The sequence below is a fragment of the Oncorhynchus masou genome, chromosome 27, assembly GCF_036934945.1.
Source record: "Oncorhynchus masou masou isolate Uvic2021 chromosome 27, UVic_Omas_1.1, whole genome shotgun sequence".
Taxonomy (NCBI): domain Eukaryota; kingdom Metazoa; phylum Chordata; class Actinopteri; order Salmoniformes; family Salmonidae; genus Oncorhynchus; species Oncorhynchus masou.
In genome coordinates, this window is record NC_088238.1 from 23333972 (window position 1) to 23357733 (window position 23762).

General features: G+C 43.0%; 1 long non-coding RNA gene and 1 gene segment (V, D, J or C); both read left to right on the forward strand.

Moving 5' to 3' along the window:
* Positions 1–977: 977 nt before the first annotated feature.
* Positions 978–2927, forward strand: LOC135515294 (Ig kappa-b4 chain C region-like). The segment is given in 2 exon segments: positions 978–1428; positions 2339–2927. A coding segment is annotated over 1 exon segment (243 nt).
* An 8636-nt stretch (positions 2928–11563) lies between these two features.
* LOC135515296 (uncharacterized) lies at positions 11564–23000 on the forward strand. The gene is made up of 3 exons (XR_010451777.1): positions 11564–11866; positions 12209–12303; positions 22825–23000. It is a non-coding gene; the product is annotated as an uncharacterized LOC135515296 (long non-coding RNA).
* Positions 23001–23762: the final 762 nt, after the last annotated feature.

Here is a 23762-nt window from a genome sequence, read left to right on the forward strand (position 1 = left end):
GGATTACGGCTGGTTTTACAGAAGTGGAGAATAACTACACTATGCGACCTGAAAAACAGCTTTCCCTGCAGGAGTCTGAGTCACAGTGATCTGCCCTCTGGATACTGAGAAAAGAATAACACATTGTCAAGATCAGATTCCATTTAAGTTCAGTTTTCTGAAATATCATATGCTTTAGAATTCAACAGCAACTTTACCTTGAAATCAAACGGCAAGCATCAAGATGAAGGAATCTACTCAATCTGTATCGCGGGAGTTCAGCATTACAGCGTGATTGTCATTTAAAAGCACTGTTCTTGCATTAGCGGAGACTGCTTTCACCGTAAAAGCTGCATGTGGGGCTGCAGGTAGCCTAGTGGTTAATAGGTTGCTGGTTCAAGTCCCTGACTTGACTTGGTCAAAAATATGTCACCTAGGCACTTCACTCTAATTCCTCCTGTAAGTCCCTCTGGATAGGAGCCTCTGCTAAGTGAAATAAATGTAATATGTTGAATCAATTGAAAATGATCTTCACATTCTATTGTGCAATCTGTAATGCTTCAGCGATACAAATTGAACAGAGCCCGAAAATGATGATAAAATCATAGGTTGTTGTGGGTTCTGTTGTCATGACGGACAGCTCTCAGTCATGACGTGTTAAACCCAAATGTTTATACACTCTAGCGGGCATATGCATATTCATGTTTTAAATCTATTTCAGTTTCCAAGTAGACTACTATCATTAAAACTGTATTTTATCCTGCACATGTTAGCTTTTATAACAACAAACATCATGCGTTTTACTCTAATATATTGTATATGACAACTTTTCTATTCCATCCATATCGCTGAAGTTCACAGCTAAAACCCGATTCAAATGTAAAGGCTTCAGCGATACAGATTGAATACAGCCCTAACTGTCAGTTCACTCATGCTTGGACTCTTACTTAAGTTCCTCAAATCAGTTTGTGAACCCTTCTCAAAACTAAAGCTGATCAGATTCGTCTGGTAGTGGTGTCTGTTCTCTGTGACTTTACAACCGGAGATATATCTGAGATAAACAGGGAATATACACAACATGAATCAATATTACTGCTGTTACTTTTTCTCCTGGACAAAATGGAGGAACAAAAATGCTGGATTTAATGTTGAACACTGACTGTTCTGTTCCTAAGAGGAAATCTGATACACAGAAGAAAGTCTAATGACAAATATCTAGATTTGAGATACAATTTATATTTTTTATGAATTGTATAAACAGCCCATATGAAGTGTTTATTTTACCTCGAAAGATGTTAAATGGTATTTGTGTTTAGTGTGATTCTGTATGAGGGATTTTCACTGTTACAGCTGAAGCATCACAGCACAGAGAGGTTTTTGTATCAGCAGTAATAGGGATTGTATCACTGTGGTGGACTTTTGGTAGCGGCACCAGACTAGATGTTGGAAGTAAGTAAACAACACAATTAACCACTTTTTAAAAAACTTTTTGATATCACTGTAATTTCTCTGTCAACTGTATGACTTTAAGTTTAGCAATTTTTTTGTTTGTTTTACACCTTTATATTTCATAATAATACTGTAGTGTTTTTCATTTAATCAAAAAACTATTTCAAATTAAGAATATAACATTATATTTGACCAGTATTCATATGAGTTCATGAATTACAACACAGTCTGAAATGTGTAAGTATTCAGCTTTCCCAATGAGTGTTAGGTTTCTGTATGAGCAGTAATAGGGTTGTATCACTGTGGCACACTTTTGGTAGCGGTACCAGACTTGATGTTGGAAGTAAGTTTCTTGATGTTTGTCTGATTCCATTTTTTTTCTTAAACTCTTTATTCTCTATTAAAACATTTTGATTTGAGATATTTTACTTTCCAAAAATATTGTTATATATTGATTTTGACTGAGTCTTCTTTCAACAGCTGATTTAATCAAAATGTTAAATTGTAGGCATTTATTATTTTATTTGTATGATTGCAGACTATATAACTTTTATTCTGTTTCGATAACTATAATATTTGTTTTTGTAGTCATCAGTACATTGTGTTCATGATAGTCACATTGGTAATGTGAACATAAAAGGTCTCTGTTATGTTCATATCCAACCTCTTTGATTCTGCAAAATACTACAAATATGAGTATTGTGATCAGATACGTTCCTAAAAAAATATCTGCATGACAAAGTAATGCTAAAGTTAAACACGTCATACTTGTATACTTTATACTTGTAATCTACTTTATATCTTTTGACTGTTTGTGTTTTCGTCACGTCATTTAGCAATCTAACTTCCATATTAAGTCATTTCCAAAGTACTGTGTTTTGATATAGATGATGCGTTGTGTTTCTTTCAGGTAACAGTTCCCCCACCCTCACCGTCCTGCCCCCCTCTAGTGAGGAGCTGTCCAGTACAACAACAGCCACACTGATGTGTCTGGCCAACAAGGGCTTCCCCTCAGACTGGACCTTGAGCTGGAAAGTGGACGGGACCAGCCAGAACCAGGAGACCAGTCCCAGGGTCCAGGAGAAGGATGGTCTGTACAGCTGGAGCAGCACCCTGACTCTCACTGTCCAGGAGTGGACCAAGGCAGGAGAGGTGACCTGTGAAGCCCAGCAGAATTCCCAGCCTACAGTCACCAAGACCCTGAAGAGGGCTGACTGTTCTGGGTAGGACTCCTCAGTCACACACCCCTGTGGAGAGAGGACGCTGGTTCCTCGGCTTTGACTTGCTTTGTTCTAAGATCAGTTGTTCTCTGATTTAGTGATCACTCTCGTGTAGAATAACAGGGAGCTTGGCTTGAGTTTATGTGTCAATCCATTCTGTAGAATGAGATTTTGTTCGTTTTAGATTTGATGTGATCTGCTTTTATTCACTATTATGTTCGCTTTGATTCTTCGATTATGTAATAATGGATTAAAATAAAGTTTTCTTTTTGGAATGCATATTTGTGTTGTTTCTATTAATGAACTTGATAATATATATATATTTGTAATATTGTGGAAAATAAATGTAATCAACTAGGCTGGTTAATGGTGTATTTGAAAACTGTCAGGCCTAAACCTTATCCTCGCGTAACATCATCATTGACCAGTAATTCATATCATCACAATATAATATGTTATGGTCTGTGCTTTGAAGCTAAAAACACTACTTCAAGATATAGAGTAGAGAGATAGTCTTCTCTACCTCCAACACCCTGGGAACAGAGTGAACATCTGGTGACAGTGCTGCTCTATTCTGGGACAAGCAGAACCACTGAGCCCTGTCTATGTAAATCTGTTTCACTCCCACTGCTACCAGTCTAGTTTCAGTTTCACTGCCTGAACTGGACCAGATGTGAGTGGGTGGACTAGTTTTACTGCAACCTCTATGGTGGATTCAAGGAGGGGACATTCTTACATTGAATAAACCACCATGTAATAGATTACATATAAAATGGGTATTTACTAAAGACAGACATTGACAGTTACTGACATCAAATTCTAATTCATAATTGGTTACGGACGTCTGTGTATTGTCTGAGCTCAACATCTTTTTCCTGAAAGCAGAGGGAAAGTGTTAAACTCACAGGGCTATAAAACCTCCCAGAGCACTGAAGCATGTGCTGGCAATGCAATGGGTTCTCTCTATGCAACCAGACTTTCATGGTCCCCCAGGGACTAGCAGAATCCTTTTTCTTCTTTCACGACTCTGACAAGCCCAAGGCAGAGGATATATGTCTCCCTCGGGAACAGGCCCACGACCACAGCTATCTGCGTGAACAGGAGGCGGAGAAAGAGAGGTCAGAGAAAGAGAGGCCATAGGGCGGGCTGCCTTCTGAGGAACAGGCAGCGATCAAATGAATCACACTCCCCTCAATTCTGCTCGCCAACATGCAATCTTTGGATAATAAATTGGACGAGTTATTGGGAAGATTAAACTACCAACGGGACATTCAAAACTGTAACATCTTATGCTTCATGGAGTCGTGGCTGAACGACGACAATATCAGCATACAGCTGGCTGGTTATGCGATGTACCGGCAGGATATAACAGCGGCTGGTAAGACAAGGGGCGGCGGTCTATGTATTTTTGTAAACAACATCTGGTGCACGATTTCTTAGGAAGTCTCGAGCCATTACTCACCTGAGTTAGAGTTTCTCATGATAAGCTGCAGACCATATTACCTACCGAGAGAGTTCTCATCTATATTCTTTGTAGCTTTTTTGTAGCATTGAATGAGCTGTATTCTGCCATAAGCAAACAAGAAAACACTCGAGAATCGAGAACTTTAATGCAGGGAAACTTAAATCAGTTTTACCAAATTTCCATCAACATGTTAAATGTGCAACCAGAGGGAAAAGAACTCTGGACCACCTATACTCCACACACAGAGATGCATACAATGTCACGCCCTGGCCGTAGAGAGCATTTTAAGTCTCTATTTTGGTTTGGTCAGGGTGTGATTTGGGTGGGCAGTCTATTTTCTATGTTCTATGATTTTCTATTTATATGTGTTTGGCCTGGTGTGGTTCTCAATCAGGGGCAGCTGTCTATCGTTGTCTCTGATTGAGAACCATACTTAGATACCCTTTTCCCCCACCTGTTTTGTAGGAAGTTAACTTTGTCTTTGTTCAGGGCACATAGCCCAAAGCTTCGCGGTTTGGTTTTTGTTCTTCGTTTTGTCGGCATCATTTTTAATAAAGAGAAAATGTTCGCTTACCATGCTGCACCTTGGTCCAGTCCTTCAGCCAGCCGTGACAGAACTTCCCACCACCAACGGACCAAGCAGCATGGTAAGGTGGACTCCTGGACATGGGAGGACGTTCTGGACTGCAAGGGAGTCTACACATGGGAGGAGATCCTGGCGGGAAGGGATCGCCTTCCATGGGAACAGGTGGAAGCAGCTAGGAGAGCAGAAGCAGCCGGAGAAAGGAACCAGCGGTATGTGGGAACACGGCTGGCAAGGAAGCCCGAGAGGCAGACCCAAAACATTTTGGGAGGAGGCACACGGGAGTGTGGCAGAGTCAGGAAGCAGACCTGTGGTTCTCAATCAGAGGCAGCTGTCTATCGTTGTCTCTGATTGAGAACCATACTTATATACCCTTTTCCCCCACCTGTTTTGTGGGAAGTTAACTTTGTCTTTGTTCAGGGCACATAGCCCAAAGCTTCACGGTTTGTTGTTGTTCTTCGTTTTGTTGGCGTCATTTTTTAATAAAGAGAAAATGCACGCTTACCATGCTGCACCTTGGTCCAGTCCTTCAGCCAGCCGTGACATACAAACCTCTCCCTCGCCCTCCATTTGGCAAATCTGACCATAATTATTTCCTCCTGATTCCTGCTTACAAGCAAAAATTAAAGCAGGAAGCACCAGTGACTAGACAAATAAAAAGTGGTCAGATGAAGCAGATGCTGCTTTGCTAGCACAGACCGGATATGTTCCCGGGATTCCTCCAATGGCATTGAGGAGTACATCACATCTGTCATTGGCTTCATCAATAAGTGCATCAATTTTTTTTAAACATTTTTTTGACGTTGTCCCCGCGGTGACTGTACGTACATACCCCAACCAGAATCCATAGATTACAGGCAGCATCCGCACTGAGCTAAAGGCTATAGCTGCCGCTTTCAAGGAGCGGGACTCTAACCCGGGCGCTCATAAGAAATCCCGCTATGCCCTCCGACGAACCATCAAACAGGCAAAGCATCAATACAGGGCTAAGATCGAGTCTTACTACACCGGCTCTGATGCACGGCATATGTGGCAGGGCTTGCAAACCCTTACCTACCTGACGAGCTAAACTACTTCTATGCTCGCTTCGAGGCAAATAACACTGAAACGTGCATGAGAGCACCAGTTGTACCAGAAGACTGTGGGACCACACTCTCCGCAGCCGATGTGAGTAAGACCTTTAGACAAGTCAACATTCACAAGGCCGCAGGGCCAGATGGATTACCAGGACGTGCACTGTGAGCATGCGTTGACCACCTAGAAAGTGTCCTCACTGACATTTTCAACCTCTCCTGTCCGAGTCTGTAATACCAACATGTTTTAAGTAGATCACTATAGTCCAAGAACACTACCAACCCGTAGCACTCACGTCTGTAGCCATGAAGTGCTTTGAAAGGCTGGTCATGGCTCACATCAACACCATCATCCCAGAAACCCTAGACACACTCCAATTTGCATACCGCCCCAACAGATCCACAGGTGATGCAATCACTATTGCACTCCACACTGCCATTTCCCACCTGAACAGAAGGAACACCTATATGAGAATGCCATTCATTGACTACAGCTCAGCGCTCAACAACATAGTGACCTCAAAGCTCATCAATAAATTAAGGACCCTGGGACTAAACACCTCCCTCTGCATCTGGATCCTGGACTTCCTGACGGGCCGACCCCAGGTGGTAAGGGTAGGTAACAACACATCCGCCACGCTGATCCTCAACACAGGGGCCCCTCAGGGGTTCGTGCTCAGCCCCCTCCTGTACTCCCTGTTCACTCATGACTGCACGGCCAGACACAACCCCAACATCATCCTTGAGTTTGCCGATGACACAACAGTGGTAGGCCAGAACACAGACAACAACGAGACAGTCTATATGGAGGAGGTCAGAGACCTGGCAATGTGGTGCCAGGACAACAACCTCTCCCTCAACGGGATCAAGACAAAGGAGATTATTGTGGACTACAGGAAAGAAAAGAGGACCGAGCACGCCCCCATTCTCATCGATGGGGCTGTAGCAGAGCAGGTTCAAGTTCCTTGGTGTCCACATCACCAACAAACTAACGTGGTTCAAGCACACCATGACAGTCGTGAAGCGGGCACGACAAAACCTATTCCCCCTCAGGAGACTGAAAAGATTTCCATGGGTCCTCAGATCCTCAAAAGGTTCTACAGCTGCACCATCGAGAGCATCCTCACTGGTTGCATCACTGCCTGGTATGACAACTACTCAGTCTCCGACCGCAAGGCACTACAGAGGGTAGTGCGAATGGCCCGGAGCACAAAGTCCAGGTCCAAGAGGCTTCTAAACAGCTTCTACCCCCAAGCCATAAGACTCCTGAACATCTAGTCAAATGGCTACCCAGACTATTCACATTGCCTCCCCTCCCCTCTCCACACCACTGCCACTCTCTGTTGTCATCTATGCATAGTCACTTTAATTAACTCTACCTACATGCACCTACTACCTCAACTAACCGGTGCCCCTGCACATTGACTCTGTACCTGCACCCCCCTGTACTCATTGTTATTTTTTACTGCTTCTCTTTAATTACTTGTTACTTTTATCTCTTATTCATATCCGTATTTTTTTCGACTGCACTGTCGGTTAGGTGCTCGTAAGTAAGCATTTCACTGTGAGTTCTACACCTGTTGTATTCAGAGCACGTGACTAATACAATTTGATTTGATTTGACTTGTGGTTGTTATTGCTTCAGGAATGCTTTAATGTGACGGTGCATGAGTTGACATATTATCATCATTACTGGTATAAACAGAGTGTACAAAACATAAGGAACGTCTGCTCTTTCCATGACATAGACTGACCAGATGAGGTTGAAGTAATTCTCAGTAGAGCTCCAAGACAGGATTGTGTCGAGGGCACATATCTGGGGAAGGGTACTAAAACATTTCCACAAGAACACAGTGGCCTCCATCATTCTGAAATGGAAGAAGTTTGGAACAACCAAGACTCTTCCTTGAGATGGCTGCCCGGTCAAACTGAGAAATCGGGAGAGAGGGCCTTTGTCTGGGAGGTGACCAAGAACCTGATGGTCACTCTGACAGAGCTCTAGAGTTCCTCTGTGGAAATGGGAGAGCCTTACAGAAGAACAACTATCTCTGAGTGGCCAGACGGAAGCCACTCCTCAGTAAAAGGCACGACAGCCCGCTTGGAGTTTGCTAAAATGCACCTAAAGGACTTTCAGACCATGAGAAACAAGATTCTCTGGTCTGATGAAGCCAAGATGGAACTCTATGGCCTGATTGCCAAACCTCACGTCTCGAGGAAACCTGGCACCATCCCTACGGTGAAGCATGGTGGTGGCAGCATCATGCTGTGGGCATGTTTTTCAGCAGCAGGGACTGGGAGACTAGTCAGGATAAAGGGAAAGATGAACAGAGCAAGGTACAGAGAGATCCTTGATGAAAACCTGCTCCAGAGCGCTCAAGACCTCAGACTGGGGCAAAGGTTCACCTTACAACAGGACAAAGACCCTAAGCACACAGCCTGGCTTCGGGACAAGTAGGTACCCTGAACTGGACCCGATGTGAGGGAGTGGACTAGTTTGAACCTCTATGGTGGATTCAGGGAGGATGCCTGATAAAATTGACATTATACGTAATGTAGATATGTCTAATGCCTGAACCCAGCATTGGGTCTTATCCATAGATCTAACCGTCAGTAAACTGCTATTCAAAATAGTTAATATAATGCTAGATGATCACATCAATATCTAGTTGTGAGGTGTATAAGGGGATTGTATCTAGGGGGGCTGATGCTGATGTAACATCACCTTTTTCTTTACTTCTGAACATCTTATTATGCATATTGGACTGGTATTGTGGGAATTTCAATACTTCAAATAACTATTGTAGGTGCACAATAATGATGATGATGATGATGGGGAACATGTGATCTGAATGATGCTTTCTAAACATATTCAAAGTTGACTTCACTACACCAGTGGTCCATGTCACTGTCTCTTCTATGACAGAACCTCAGGTTGTTTTGATGGATTATGATGATGTTATTTCATCTCAATCAATATGGTTGAATCCTTGCAGAGACTGGGATATTTATTCGGAAATAATGTGAGACATGCTTTCACATAGATGGAGTCCATTCAACTTATTGTATGAAATGTTAATTAAAGGTTTGTTTGACATAACTAAAGGGAAGGACTTTTTATGCAGTCTAGACCTATGGGTGTTGTCAGTTCAGGAATGATTTAACATGAAGGTGGATAAGTTGACATTATAGTCACCATCACTGAAATATTTATCTCCGTGTATTTTAGTTCAGTCAATCTTCCATGTCACTGTCTCTTCCCCCTCAGCACCTGCAGTAGGTCCCAGCTGTATCAGTACAGTCACTGTGCAGTCTGACTGAGGGAGGTTTTGTATGGCTCTGTATCACTATGAGTTCCACTACCACTGAATCTAGATGGGGTCCCAGACTGAAGTGTTGTAGCAGAGTAAATAAGGAGTTTAGGAGCTCCTCAAGGTTTCTGTTGGTACCAGGCAAGAAGGTGAGAAGAGGTCCCTGCATTATACACATTACTGCTGTTTTTACAGGTCAGATAGACTGTCTGTCCTGGGAGAACAGCTTTCACTACAGGAGTCTGAGACAGTGTACTGTCCTCTGGATTCTGAAACAGATACATTTAAGATCTCAGAGAACATTTGGTCATGTTGTCTAAATCTCTGAAGTCTAATTTTCTCAATTTGAGACAAAAATAAGATGAAACATTTAAATAATAAACAGATTTTAGACCAGCAAAATGTAAATCATACCTTGAATTAAAGACATCAATATCCACACAAAGCTCATAATAAAAGTCATTGTTGAAGTTCTGTTGTTATGTAGGACAGCTCTCAGTCATGATGTGGTAAACTCACAGGTCTATGAACACCCCCAGACCACTGAAGCATGTGCTGCCAATGCAAAGTGTCCTATGTAAATATTATTCCTGGTAAGGACCCACTTTCAACTGCTAACTATGATTCAGATTATACAGATTATTTTCTTTTAAATAACTACTACTGTAAATCAGTGATTCAAGATGACTGTTGTCATAATTCAGAACTATCAGTACCAATAGTATTAAACTAGTACTTCATGATTATCAGTCTCTATTGTATTATACAAGTACTTCAGCACTATCAGTGCCTATTGTATTACACTAGTACTTCAGTAATATCAGTCCCAATTGTATTATAATAGTACTTCAGTACTGTCAGTCCCTATTGTATTATACTAGTACATCAGTACTATGAGTCCCTATTGTATTATACTAGTACTTCAGTACTATCAGTCCCTATTGTATTATACTAGTACATCAGTACTATGAGTCCCTATTGTATTATGCTTGTACTTCAGTACTCTCAGTCCCTATTGTATTATACTAGTACATCAGTACTATGAGTCCCTATTGTATTATGCTTGTACTTCAGTACTCTCAGTCCCTATTGTATTATATTAGTACATCAGTACTATGAGTCCCTATTATATTATACTAGTACTTCAGTACTATCAGTCCCTATTCTGCCCTACAAAGGCAAAACTTAGTAACAACGAATTCTGGTCTGTAGTAATGGCCAGGTATATTATCTGATTAATGTGATATTTAGTTTCTGTCACACCCTGATCAGTTTCACCTGTCCTCATTATTGTCTCCACCCCCTCCAGGTGTCGATGGTTTTCCCCAGTGTATTCATTGTAACGGGCGCGTACTGGCAGCAGAGAAGTCAGGCGCAGGAGAGCGAAAACTGATTTACAACGGTGTTGTTTAATAAACATAACAAACCACATTAAACAGAACAATCAAATCAATGGGTCAAACAAAACCCGGTATCCACCAGCATAACGTACACAAGCACTATAAGAAAGAATTCCGGACAAGGAAATGGGGGAACAGAGGGTTAAATACACAACATGTAATTGATGGAATTGAAACCAGTTGTGAGGGAAGACAAGACAAAACCAATGGAAAGTGAAAGGTTGATCGGCGATGGCTAAAAGGCTGGTGACGTTGACCGCCTAACGCCGCCCGAACCAGGAGAGGGACGACTTCGGCGGAAATCGTGACATTATTCTTGTGTTTCCTGTCTCTCTGTGCCAGTTCGTCTTGTATCTTTCCAAGTCAACCAGTGTTTTTCCCATTCTCCTGCTTTTTGTATTCTCCTTTTTCTAGTCCTCCCGGTTTTGACCCTTGTCTGCTTCTGGACCCGCCTGCTCGACCATTCTACCTGCCTTGACCACGAGCCTGTCTTCCACTCTGTGCCTTCTGGACTCTGATCTGGTTTTGTCCTTTTCGCCTGTCAACGACCATTCTCTTGCCTACACCTTTGGATTAATAAACATTGTAAGACTCCAACCATCTGCCTCCTGTGTCTGCATTTGGGTCTCGCCTTGTGCCGTGATAGTTTCTTGACACAAAAACAAGCCAGTTGATCAGAATATATCATGGGTTATCAGAAATTGATGTCTGTCTATACAGAAAAAGACTTTGAAGTCAGATTTCGCAGAAAAAATAAAAATGACAGTTATTGCATTTTGCCTTTATTGGACAGTATTGTGTTATCATAGTAGTTCAGTACTATCAGTCCCTATTGTATTATACTAAAACTTCAGTACTATCACGCTTAAGGTAAGACCCAGATGCAGACAGTGTCAAGGAGACAAAGTTTAATTCCAAACAGGGACAGGCAAAAGACAGGTCAAACAGGTAGGGGTCAATAATCAAGTACAGTGAGGTAAGGTATAAAACGGCAGGCAGTCTCAGGGTCAGGGCAGGCTGAATGGTCAAAACCATGAAGGACTAGAAAACAGAAGCAAGAAACATGCAGGAGCAAAGAAACAAACACTGATAGGTTTTACGAAACAAAACGAACTGGCAACAGACAAACAGAGAACATAGGTATAAATACACAGGGGATAATAGGGAAGATGTGCGACACCTGGAGGGGGGTGGAGACAAGCACAAAGACAGGTGAAATAGATCAGGGTGTGACAAGTACTATCAGTCCCTATTGTAGTGTACTTCCGTACTATGAAGGTGGTGCTGAGAGTTCTCTGTCTGTGAATGTGCTCACTCTTATGTGAAGGACTTCACCAGCATGAACCACTGTGGTGGACTTTTGGAAGCGGCAAAAAGTGGTGCTGAAAAGTAAGTCCATTTTTGTATTCTCTCATTAAAACAAAATGTAATCATGCAATTGAACAACGTTATGAGATGTTATCTTCTCCACAGGAAAGACTTTCAGGCTGTTTCTTTTTAATAATGTCTGTGGACAGGCATCTCACCAAAGTGAGAGAGTTGTTCACATTCCACCAATAATAAAAAATAAACCTCTAACATCTGCTCTCATAACATATCTGCGCTCAAAGGTTGCTTTCATTACATATATATTTATCATGATTAATTCCTGATATGATTTTATTAAATTATATGTTTTTTCAATGGTTTTCAACAATGCGTGGTCTACGCTTTTCCATTATATTTTCCCAGGTCTTCTCTACCTCCAACCCCCTGGGGACAGAGTGAACATCTGGTGACAGTTCTGCTCTATTCTGGGACAAGCAGAACCACCCAGCCATGTCTATGTAAATCTGTTTCACTCCCACAGCTACCTGTCTACCAGTTGACCTGTTTTACTGCATGGTTTAACCTCTATGGTGGATTCAGGGAGGGAGACATTACAAATATACCATCATGTAATTAATGACAGACACAACGGATATTATACTTTATGATAATAGTGTGTAGTGTATGTCTCTACATAAATGTGTCATGTTTGAGCCCAGCATCATTTCTCATTCACAGATCTAACAGCTCATGAAAAGGGTTAATACATGCTAGATGATCACATTATTAACTGGTTGTGAAGTGCATGTAGGGAAATGGTTTAGGGGGCTGATACTTTTCCTCTTACTTCTGTACATCTTACTCTACTATGGACTGGTATTGTCTTCCAAAACTACAAATAACTTTTATATACACTTTCAGTTCATGTCCAATATAACAAGTTACAACCATGATGATGATAATAATGACGATGATGATGACGATGATGAAGACGATGTTGGAGAACGTATGATTCTTTCTGTTTTCAAAGTTGACCTCTTCTACTGATCAGTGTTCCATGTCACTGTCTCTTCCCCCTCATCACCTGCAGTAGGTCCCAGCTGTATTAGTACAGTCACTGTACAGTCTGACTGAGGGAGGTTTTTGTATGGCTCTGTATCACTGTGTGAACACATTACCACTGCTGTGGTAACTCTGACAGTAGTAATCTCCTGCATCTTCAGCCTGGACTCCACTGATGGTCAGAGTGAAGTCACTCCCAGATCCACTGCCACTGAATCTAGATGGAGTCCCAGACTGAAGGGTTTTAGCCCAGTATATTAGGAGTTTAGGAGCTCCTCCAGGTTTCTGTTGATACCAGTGCAAAAAGTGTCCATTGCTGTTACTGTATACAGCACTGCTGGTCTTACAGCTGAGACTGACTGAGTGACCCACTGAAACAGCTTTCACTGCAGGAGTCTGAGTCACTGTGACCTGGCCTCTGGACTCTGAAACAGAGATGCAATGTATATTTATAATTTAATTGTTCATTCATTTGTCCAGTATAAAATAATTCCTTTATATTGTCAGGGTAATTTTCTGTAAATTATATTACCTTGGAGACAGAGGGCAAGTGTCCAGATGAAGATGGTGATAAAAGTCATGGTTGTTGTGTGTTCTGTTGTCATGAAGGACAGCTCTCAGTCATGAAGTGTTAAACTCACAGGGCTATAAACACTACCAGAGCACTGACGCATGTGCTGGCTATGCAAAGCCTCCTCTCTATGCAAATGATGTTCCGAGGGACAACGAACACCATCAATGAATGATGAAAACGGCTATCTCACGTGTTATCTAAAAATAGCGTATGAGTAAGCAGGAAGTAGGTGTCTGTGCTTCCAGAATTCTAGTGGCTACTTACAACAGACAATCTGTTGAGCATAAATTAGGATTTGGTCTCAATCTCTCCCCAGCGGTTAGAGCTGGTAACAACATAAACCTCAGTGTTTCAGTGAATCTAGATAGATGTTAAAACACACTGAGAGAAAAATATACCTCAGAAATGATACAGAAGCCAAACAGTCAGGCAATCAAACTCCGCTCAAAGGAATTTCATCTAAATTGGTTCACTTGAAAAAAGGACTAAAGCACAGAGTTGGCTAAAACACAAATGTACATAAAATACACATATACAGCCTTTTGTTTGGCAAATAATAGTGAAAAAATATAGATGTTTAGAATATCATGTGGTTTTGATCAATTCTCAGAGAATTCACTCAAGCCAATCCCTTTAAAATGTTTAGTTAAATTCAGGGAATAGGGCCTTAAATCACGACACATGTACACTTACAGTGAAATACATGACAAAAAAACATTCTGTCCATTACACTTAGATTTAAGCACCAATACAAAGGTTAAATACATGTGTGAGCGGTCGCATCTACACTTTGGTCCGCAGGTAGTATAACTTTTCATTACATTTCATTACATTTCGTTATAGTACAACGGTTTGATTTGTCTTATCTTAGCAATTTCTTCTTAGCTAGCTACATAGCCGTCTTTGTATCAACGACAATTGCATATTATCGTATTTCGTCGTCCTAACGTATCTGCCCAGCAGCTAGCTAAGCAGCTAGCTAACATCCACTGTCCACTAGCACTGTAGAAACTATTACACTCAACTGAACGACTCGATTAGCGTAGTGTCAGCTAGCTACATAGTTGTCTTCGCTGTCTTCGTATCCAAGATAATTGTGCAGTTTAGAGTGTGTAGACTTAGAGTGATTATCTTAATTTACCGAGGTTAGCTAGCCAGCTATTTGTCGTCCTTAACGTAGGAAATGCTGCTAGCTAGCTAGCCAACAGCTAGCCAACCTCTACCGAATTGAACCCCAACTACCCGGTCAACATTCCGCGTCGCTCCATAGGTAGTATCACATTTTTCATTTCACTTCATTACAGTACAACGGTTTGATTTGTTTGATCGTAGCTAGCCAGCTACATAGCCGTCTTTGTATCTAAGACAATTGTGTAGTCTAGAGCGATTTTCTAGGTTAGCTGGCCAGCTATTGTCGGTCTTTCAACGTAGCTAGCCAGCTAGCCCCCGAATAGCAGCACTGTAGTAACTATTACAGTACAACGGTTTGTTTTGTTTGATCGTAGCTAGCTAGCTACATAGCCGTCTTTGTATCTAAGACAATTGTGTAGCCTAGAGCGATTTTCTAGGTTAGCTGGCCAGCTATTGTCGGTCTTTCAACGTAGCTAGCCAGCTAGCCCCCGAATAGCAGCACTGTAGTAACTATTACAGTACAACGGTTTGTTTTGTTTGATTGTAGCTAGCTAGCTACATAGCCGTCTTTGTATCTAAGTCAATTGTTTAGCCTAGAGCGATTTTCTAGGTTAGCTACATCGCAGCCACTACCAGCTAGCCTACTCCAGCAGTACTGTATCATTTCAATCATTTTAGTCTATAAGATTCTTGCTACGTAAGCTTAACATTCTGAACATTCGAGACGTGTAGTCCACTTGTCATTCCAATCTCCTTTGCATTAGCGTAGCCTCTTCTGTACCCTGTCAACTATGTGTCTATCTATCCCTGTTCTCTCCTCTCTGCACAGACCATACAAACGCTCCACACCGCGTGGCCGCGGCCACCTAATCTGGTGGTCCCAGCGCGCACGACCCACGTGGAGTTCCTGGTCTCCGGTAGCCTCTGGAACTGCCGATCTGCGGCCAACAAGGCAGAGTTCATCTCAGCCTATGCCTCCTCCAGTCCCTCGACTTCCTGGCACTGACGGAAACATGGATCACCACAGATAACACTGCTACTCCTACTGCTCTCTCTTCGTCCGCCCACGTGTTCTCGCACACCCCGAGAGCTTCTGGTCAGCGGGGTGGTGGCACCGGGATCCTCATCTCTCCCAAGTGGTCATTCTCTCTCTCTCCCCTTACCCATCTATCCATCGCCTCCTTTGAATTCCATGCTGTCACAGTTACCAGCCCTTTCAAGCTTAACATCCTTATCATTTATCGCCCTCCAGGTTCCTCGGAGAGTTCATCAATGAGCTTGATGCCTTGATAAGCTCCTTTCCTGAGGACGGCTCACCTCTCACAGTCCTGGGCGACTTTAACCTCCCCACGTCTACCTTTGACTCATTCCTCTCTGCCTCCTTCTTTCCACTCCTCTCCTCTTTTGACCTCACCCTCTCACCTTCCCCCCTACTCACAAGGCAGGCAATACGCTCGACCTCATCTTTACTAGATGCTGTTCTTCCACTAACCTCATTGCAACTCCCCTCCAAGTCTCCGACCACTACCTTGTATCCTTTTCCCTCTCGCTCTCATCCAACACTTCCCACACTGCCCCTACTCGGATGGTATCGCGCCGTCCCAACCTTCGCTCTCTCTCCCCCGCTACTCTCTCCTCTTCCATCCTATCATCTCTTCCCTCTGCTCATACCTTCTCCAACCTTTCTCCTGAGTCTGCCTCCTCAACCCTCCTCTCTTCCCTTTCTGCATCCTTTGACTCTCTATGTCCCCTATCCTCCAGGCCGGCTCGGTCCTCCCCTCCCGCTCCGTGGCTCGATGACTCATTGCGAGCTCACAGAACAGAGCTCCGGGCAGCCGAGCGGAAATGGAGGAAAACTCGCCTCCCTGCGGACCTGGCATCCTTTCACTCCCTCCTCTCTACATTTTCCTCCTCTGTCTCTGCTGCTAAAGCCACTTTCTACCACTCTAAATTCCAAGCATCTGCCTCTAACCCTAGGAAGCTCTTTGCCACCTTCTCCTCCCTCCTGAATCCTCCTCCCCCCTCCTCCCTCTCTGCAGATGACTTCGTCAACCATTTTGAAAAGAAGGTCGACGACATCCGATCCTCGTTTGCTAAGTCAAACGACACCGCTGGTTCTGCTCACACTGCCCTACCCTGTGCTCTGACCTCTTTCTCCCTCTCTCTCCAGATGAAATCTCGCTTCTTGTGACGGCCGGCCGCCCAACAACCTGCCCGCTTGACCCTATCCCCTCCTCTCTTCTCCAGACCATTTCCGGGGACCTTCTCCCTTACCTCACCTCGCTCATCAACTCATCCCTGACCGCTGGCTACGTCCCTTCCGTCTTCAAGAGAGCGAGAGTTGCACCCCTTCTGAAAAAACCTACACTCGATCCCTCCGATGTCAACAACTACAGACCAGTATCCCTTCTTTCTTTTCTCTCCAAAACTCTTGAACGTGCCGTCCTTGGCCAGCTCTCCCGCTATCTCTCTCAGAATGACCTTCTTGATCCAAATCAGTCAGGTTTCAAGACTAGTCATTCAACTGAGACTGCTCTTCTCTGTATCACGGAGGCGCTCCGCACTGCTAAAGCTAACTCTCTCTCCTCTGCTCTCATCCTTCTAGACCTATCGGCTGCCTTCGATACTGTGAACCATCAGATCCTCCTCTCCACCCTCTCCGAGTTGGGCATCTCCGGCGCGGCCCACGCTTGGATTGCGTCCTACCTGACAGGTCGCTCCTACCAGGTGGCGTGGCGAGAATCTGTCTCCTCGCCACGCGCTCTCACCACTGGTGTCCCCCAGGGCTCTGTTCTAGGCCCTCTCCTATTCTCGCTATACACCAAGTCACTTGGCTCTGTCATAACCTCACATGGTCTCTCCTATCATTGCTATGCAGACGACACACAATTAATCTTCTCCTTTCCCCCTTCTGATGTCCAGGTGGCGAATCGCATCTCTGCATGTCTGGCAGACATATCAGTGTGGATGACGGATCACCACCTCAAGCTGAACCTCGGCAAGACGGAGCTGCTCTTCCTCCCGGGAAGGACTGCCCGTTCCATGATCTCGCCATCACGGTTGACAACTCCATTGTGTCCTCCTCCCAGAGCGCTAAGAACCTTGGCGTGATCCTGGACAACACCCTGTCGTTCTCAACCAACATCATGGCGGTGGCCCGTTCCTGTAGGTTCATGCTCTACAACATCCGCAGAGTACGACCCTGCCTCACACAGGAAGCGGCGCAGGTCCTAATCCAGGCACTTGTCATCTCCCGTCTGGATTACTGCAACTCGCTGTTGGCTGGGCTCCCTGCCTGTGCCATTAAACCCCTACAACTCATCCAGAACGCCGCAGCCCGTCTGGTGTTCAACCTTCCCAAGTTCTCTCACGTCACCCCGCTCCTCCGCTCTCTCCACTGGCTTCCAGTTGAAGCTCGCATCCGCTACAAGACCATGGTGCTTGCCTAGGGAGCTGTGAGGGGAACGGCACCGCAGTACCTCCAGGCTCTGATCAGGCCCTACACCCAAGCAAGGGCACTGCGTTCATCCACCTCTGGCCTGCTCGCCTCCCTACCATTGAGGAAGTACAGTTCCCGCTCAGCCCAGTCAAAACTGTTCGCTGCTCTGGCCCCCCAATGGTGGAACAAACTCCCTCACGACGCCAGGACAGCGGAGTCAATCACCACCTTCCGGAGACACCTGAAACCCCACCTCTTCAAGGAATACCTAGGATAAGATAAGTAATCCTTCTCACCACTACCACCCCCCTTAATGATTTAGATACACTATTGTAAAGTGGCTGTTCCACTGGATGTCAGAAGGTGAATTCACCAATTTGTAAGTCGCTCTGGATAAGAGCGTCTGCTAAATGACTTAAATGTAAATGTAAATGTGTGATTTCCAACAAAGATAAGTGGGATGGATGTTGAGTCTCTTCAGCAATATTCAAAATAGCAACACTGCCTCTTTTATAGAATACAGTACATCTCCGAAAACAACGCAGGAGACAGGAGACGCAGGTCATTGCAATTGTTTATACACCTCTTTTCCAGAAGTCATTGTTGAGTCATTGCATCTTTCCTGGAACGCTACAAAAATGTCTTCAGATAAACTCCCTCGTCGTCAGATTGGAATAATTCTCAGGTTCAGTTGCGTCGCTCTTGTCTGGCACTGCTCTGCTTGTTTTCATTAAGTCATGGTCTGCAATCATTAGAGCGATCTCTGTATCAATTTGTTCCAGTTCAGTGTTTCCCCTCAGGTCCTCTTGGATTCTGACACTGCCCCATATGTCAAGGAGGGCTTCAGTCTCCTCAATGCTCCAGGGGAGAACAAGTTCCCATGGTGATGGACAGCTGCCTGATTCTGGAGAGACTGAAAAAATTGATAGTATAACGTAAAAATAGTATTTACTGTACAGAGATTAGGAGATTGTTTCCCTTACCAGTTCCTTGGACTTGGCCACCTGGGACCTCTCCCATGTCTGTGGCCCCATTCGATTCCTCAGCCAGAGAGTCACAGGGAAGATACTTGTTCCCGAATATTTGCACAAACTGATCGTAGAATTTGCACTCCACTTTTTCCGCTCCAATCCTGGGAAAATAGAACATAACATTTGGTTGTTGATTCAATGCTTATTCCTCATATCTGGTTAGTTAATGAGCTTTGCTTGTCTAACATGAGCATAGCAAACCTCTGACCATGAATGCACAACTTTTCCATCAGTATGTGCTTATCTGACATGAGCATAGCAAACCTCTGACCATGAATGCACAACTTTTCCATCAGTATGAAGTCTTCATAATCAATTCAGAATTATAAATAGTGGTTATCAATTTCATAACCATATCTTTTCCCCCATGGCTTACTGTTTGCTCTCGCAGAACTAGAGGAAGTTGGCCTTTAGCTGCTTCACTCTAGACTGGCACTGTTCGGCTGTCCTCAGGTAGCCCTCGTTGGCCATGGCCTGAGAGATCTCAGTGAAAATGTGTCTGTTTTGGTGCAGCCCTTCAGATCCTCCTGGACCTCGTCACTCCCCAGATACCGAGGAGGACCTGGGTCTCACTGTCGCTCCAGAGGAACTTGGAGCCATCAGTTAAAGGACGGCTAGCTGAAGACAAAGACACCCAATGAACACATTGTTTACAATGGGAAGGGGGTTAGGTTAGTTGAAATAAGACAACTCCTAGAACATTTGGTCAACCTCAAGTGTAGGCTCCCAGATAGCAGCTTCCTCACTGTCTAACGAATCTTCAGCCAAACTGTCGACGTTGAGCTCCCTTGAGAAATTCTCTTCCATCTGGTCATAGAACTTACATTCCCTTCTGAGGAAATACTGTTAGACATACTGTTTAGAGGGAATTTCAGTTGGACAACAGCGATGTCACGCCCTGGCCATAGAGAGGCTTTATATTCTATATTATGGTTAGGCCAGGATGTGACTAGGATGGGCATTCTATGTTCTTTTTCTATGTTTTTGTATTTCTTTGTTTTTGGCGAGGTATGGTTCTCAATCAGGGACAGCTGTCTGTCGTTGTCTCTGATTGAGAAACATACTTAGGTAGCTCTTGCCCACATGGGTTTTGTGGGTAGTAGTTTTCTGTTATGTGTCTGCACCAGACAGAACTGTTTCGGTTTCATTCTCTTGTTGTTTGATGCGGGTGTTGCACTGCTCAGCCGTCCTTCTGAACCCCTGGGCCGTCATCCTCCATGAGATGTACTCAAACACATGCCTGTTCTTCAAGCAGCCGCGGAGGGAGAGTATATTAGGTGGCTACTAAGTACATTTTTAGAAGATTTATTATGACTAGGGTAAAAGTCACACATTAAACTTCTTATGGCTGCAATCCCGTTAACGGGATCGATATGACAACAGCCAGTGAAAGTGCAGGGCGCCAAATTCAAAACAACAAATCTCATAATTAAAATTCCTCAAACATACATGTATTTTATGCCATTTTAAAGGCAATCTTGTTGATAATCCCACCACAGTGTTCCGATTTCAAACATACTTTACGGCGAAAGCACCACAAACGATTGTTAGGTCACCACCAACTCACAGAAAAACAGCCATTTTTTCCAGCCAAATAGAGGAGTCACAAAAAGCAGAAATAGAGATAAATAACCATGCAATAATCTGAGACGGTGCTCAGAAAACAAATAAAATTATCTGCCATGTTGGAGTCAACAGAAATCAGAAATAACATTATAAATATTCCCTTACCTTTGATGATCTTCGTCAGAATGCACTCCCAGGAATCCTAGTTCCACAATAAATGCTTGATTTGTTCGATAATGTCCAATATTTATGTCCAAGTAGCTACTTTTGTTAGGGCTTATTGAATTCACAGTGGGATATGGATGAAGTTACACTTTCTAGGGCTTCCACTAGATGTCAACCGTCTTTAGAAACTTGAATGAGGCTTCTACTGTTTTGAAAATAACCATGTGAAATACCAACACAAACGAAACAGTCCCGTGTGTCACTAACGGAAAATAATCACCCACAAAACACAATAGAAAACAGGCTACCTAAATATGGTTCTCAATCGGGGACAACGATTGACAGCTGCCTCTGATTGAGAAACATACCAGGCCAAACACAGAAATAGCAAATCATAGAAAACGAACATAGACAACCCACCCAACTCATGCCCTGACCATACTACAACAAAGACATAACAAAAGAACTAAGGTCAGAACGTGACATTGATTTTCAACACCTGTCAGGTGGATGGATTATCTTGGCAAAATGCTCACCAACAGGTATATAAACAAATCTGTTCACAAAATTTGAGAGAAATATGCCTTTTGTGCATGTTACTGTAATTTAATTATACCAATGTGTTTTCATTAATTGAATTCCCTTAATCTATTTTATGAGAATTTGTGAGATTCTTGTTTGCATAAAATAGACGGAGACCAGTCTTATCAATCATAGGTAACAGAATTTATTCTCGGAGTGCGCTGCCACGTTACCACGAGCAACACTTTATATACAATAACATGACGTCATTTCATTGCTTCTAGAATGAATCCCCTCCTCCCGACCTAGAATCAAGTGAGGTTAAAAGTTCATTCTAACTCACTAACACACTCACAGGTCACACAACATAACTTAATTAACTTTTGACCCCTCAACATTATCGATCACCACTTAACTGACAGTTCTAATTTACAGAAAACCTAGGAATGCACTCACTGTCTTATCTAAAACACCCCAGAGCTAGGTTTCGTTGGTTCAACCATAGGTTAACTACCTTATCTGTTTACTTAATCCACAACCCATTTCTTTCTTCCTAGTTGGACTAAAAACCAAGCTCAATGAATAATCTTCAATGAAAGTTATTTTAGGACTAGTCTTCAACCCCATTCTAGTGTTTTGTTGTTGTTGGTGTGTTAAACTGTAGAGCATGAATGTAACATACATTTATCTGATGTATTGTTTTGACAAAAAATATTTTCAGAGTTTATTTTTGCCTTTATCTTTATAGATTGTGTTTTGTTGTTGTTGTTGTTGTTCTCAGTACTGTAGCGAGTTGTTTATCCCTTGTGTATTGCCTCTCCTCTATTTTATTGTAGAGTATATTATATAGGATTATACAGTAGTGCTGTGTGCTAAATTAACCATTTTGAGAGTAAGTTGTGCATGTCCTCTTGACTCAGAGTTTAATTAAATAACTTGTTTTGATTGGGAAAAAAATACAGAAAGTGTTCATTTAATCATGATTCCAGTCTTCACTATCTCATGAATAGGCAGCACATTTCATACTAATTTATATCAATCAGCTTCATTATTTCATTATTGTAGCATTAGCTACTCTCATCATTTCAAACAGAATTAAAAGTGCATCTGATCCAACAAATACTATGCAATCATTTCAACAACTGAATGATCCTGTTATACTATAGCACCAATACCAGTAAGAAAAATGTGATATTTGGTAATAAACCTCTAAGATCTGCTCTCAGAACTCACACTGCTAAAGATTTACTTTCCATAACATATATATTTCAAATGTTTAATTGCTAATATGGTGACAGTGCTGCTTTATTCTGGGACAAGCAGAACAACCCAGCCCTGTCTATGCAAATCTCAGTTTCACTCTGTGTCACGCCTTGATCTGTTTCACCTGTCCTTGTGATTGTCTCCACCCCCTACTACAGGTGTCGCTTATTTTCCCCGGTGTATTTATCCCTGTGTTTCCTGTCTCTCTGTGCCAGTTCGTCTTGTATGTTAAAGACAACCAGAGTGGTTCCCTGTGCTCATTCTTTTTCTATTCTCTTTTTGCTAGTCCTCCCGGTTTTGACCCGTGCCGGTTTCTGGACTTTGTACCTTCCTGCCTGACCATTCTGCCTGCCTTGACCTCGAGCCTGCCTGCCACTCTGTACCTCCTGGACTCTGAACTGGTTTTGACCTTTTGCTTGTCCACAACAATTCTCTTGCCTACCCTTTTGGATTAGAATAAAAAATGACTCAAACCATCTGCCTCCCGTGTCTGCATCTGGGTCTCGTCTTGTGCCCTTATAGTCTGACAGCTATCAGTCTAGCAGTTGAACAGTTTCACTGCCTGAAATACCATAGACTGGGCCAGATGTGAGGGAGTGGACAGGTTTAACCTCTATGGTGGATGCAGGGAGGTAGACATAACAGATATGCCACCATGTAATTAATGACAGCTAAAATGGAAATTATACTTTATGTAGATAGTGTCTCATGTTTGAACCAAGCGTCATGTCTCATTCACAGATCTAACAGTCAGGAACCTGCATATTGAAAATAGTTAATATAATCCTGTAAAATCAAATCCATTTGAATCAGACATTTGGAGACTTGTTTTGGGGGCTTAAGTGATTGTAACGTTGAAGCAATGTTGAGGTCATGACACCTTTTCTTTTACTTCTTATTTTGTATTTGGCAGGTATTGTGTTTTCAAAACCTCATAACTTTTAGATGATCTTTCAGGTCATAACAAATATAATGAGTCGCAACCATGATGATGATGATGATGAGGGAGAACATGTGATTTGAATTACGCTTTCTACCCTTATTCAATGTTTCCTTGCTGCTCAGTGTTCCATGTCACTGTCTCTTTCCCCTCAGCACCTGCAGTAGGTCCCAGCTGTATCAGTACAGTCACTGTACAGTCTGACTGAGGGAGGTTTTTGTACAGCTCTGTATCACTGTGTGAACACATTTTTACTATTGATGTAGTGGTAACTCTGACAGTAG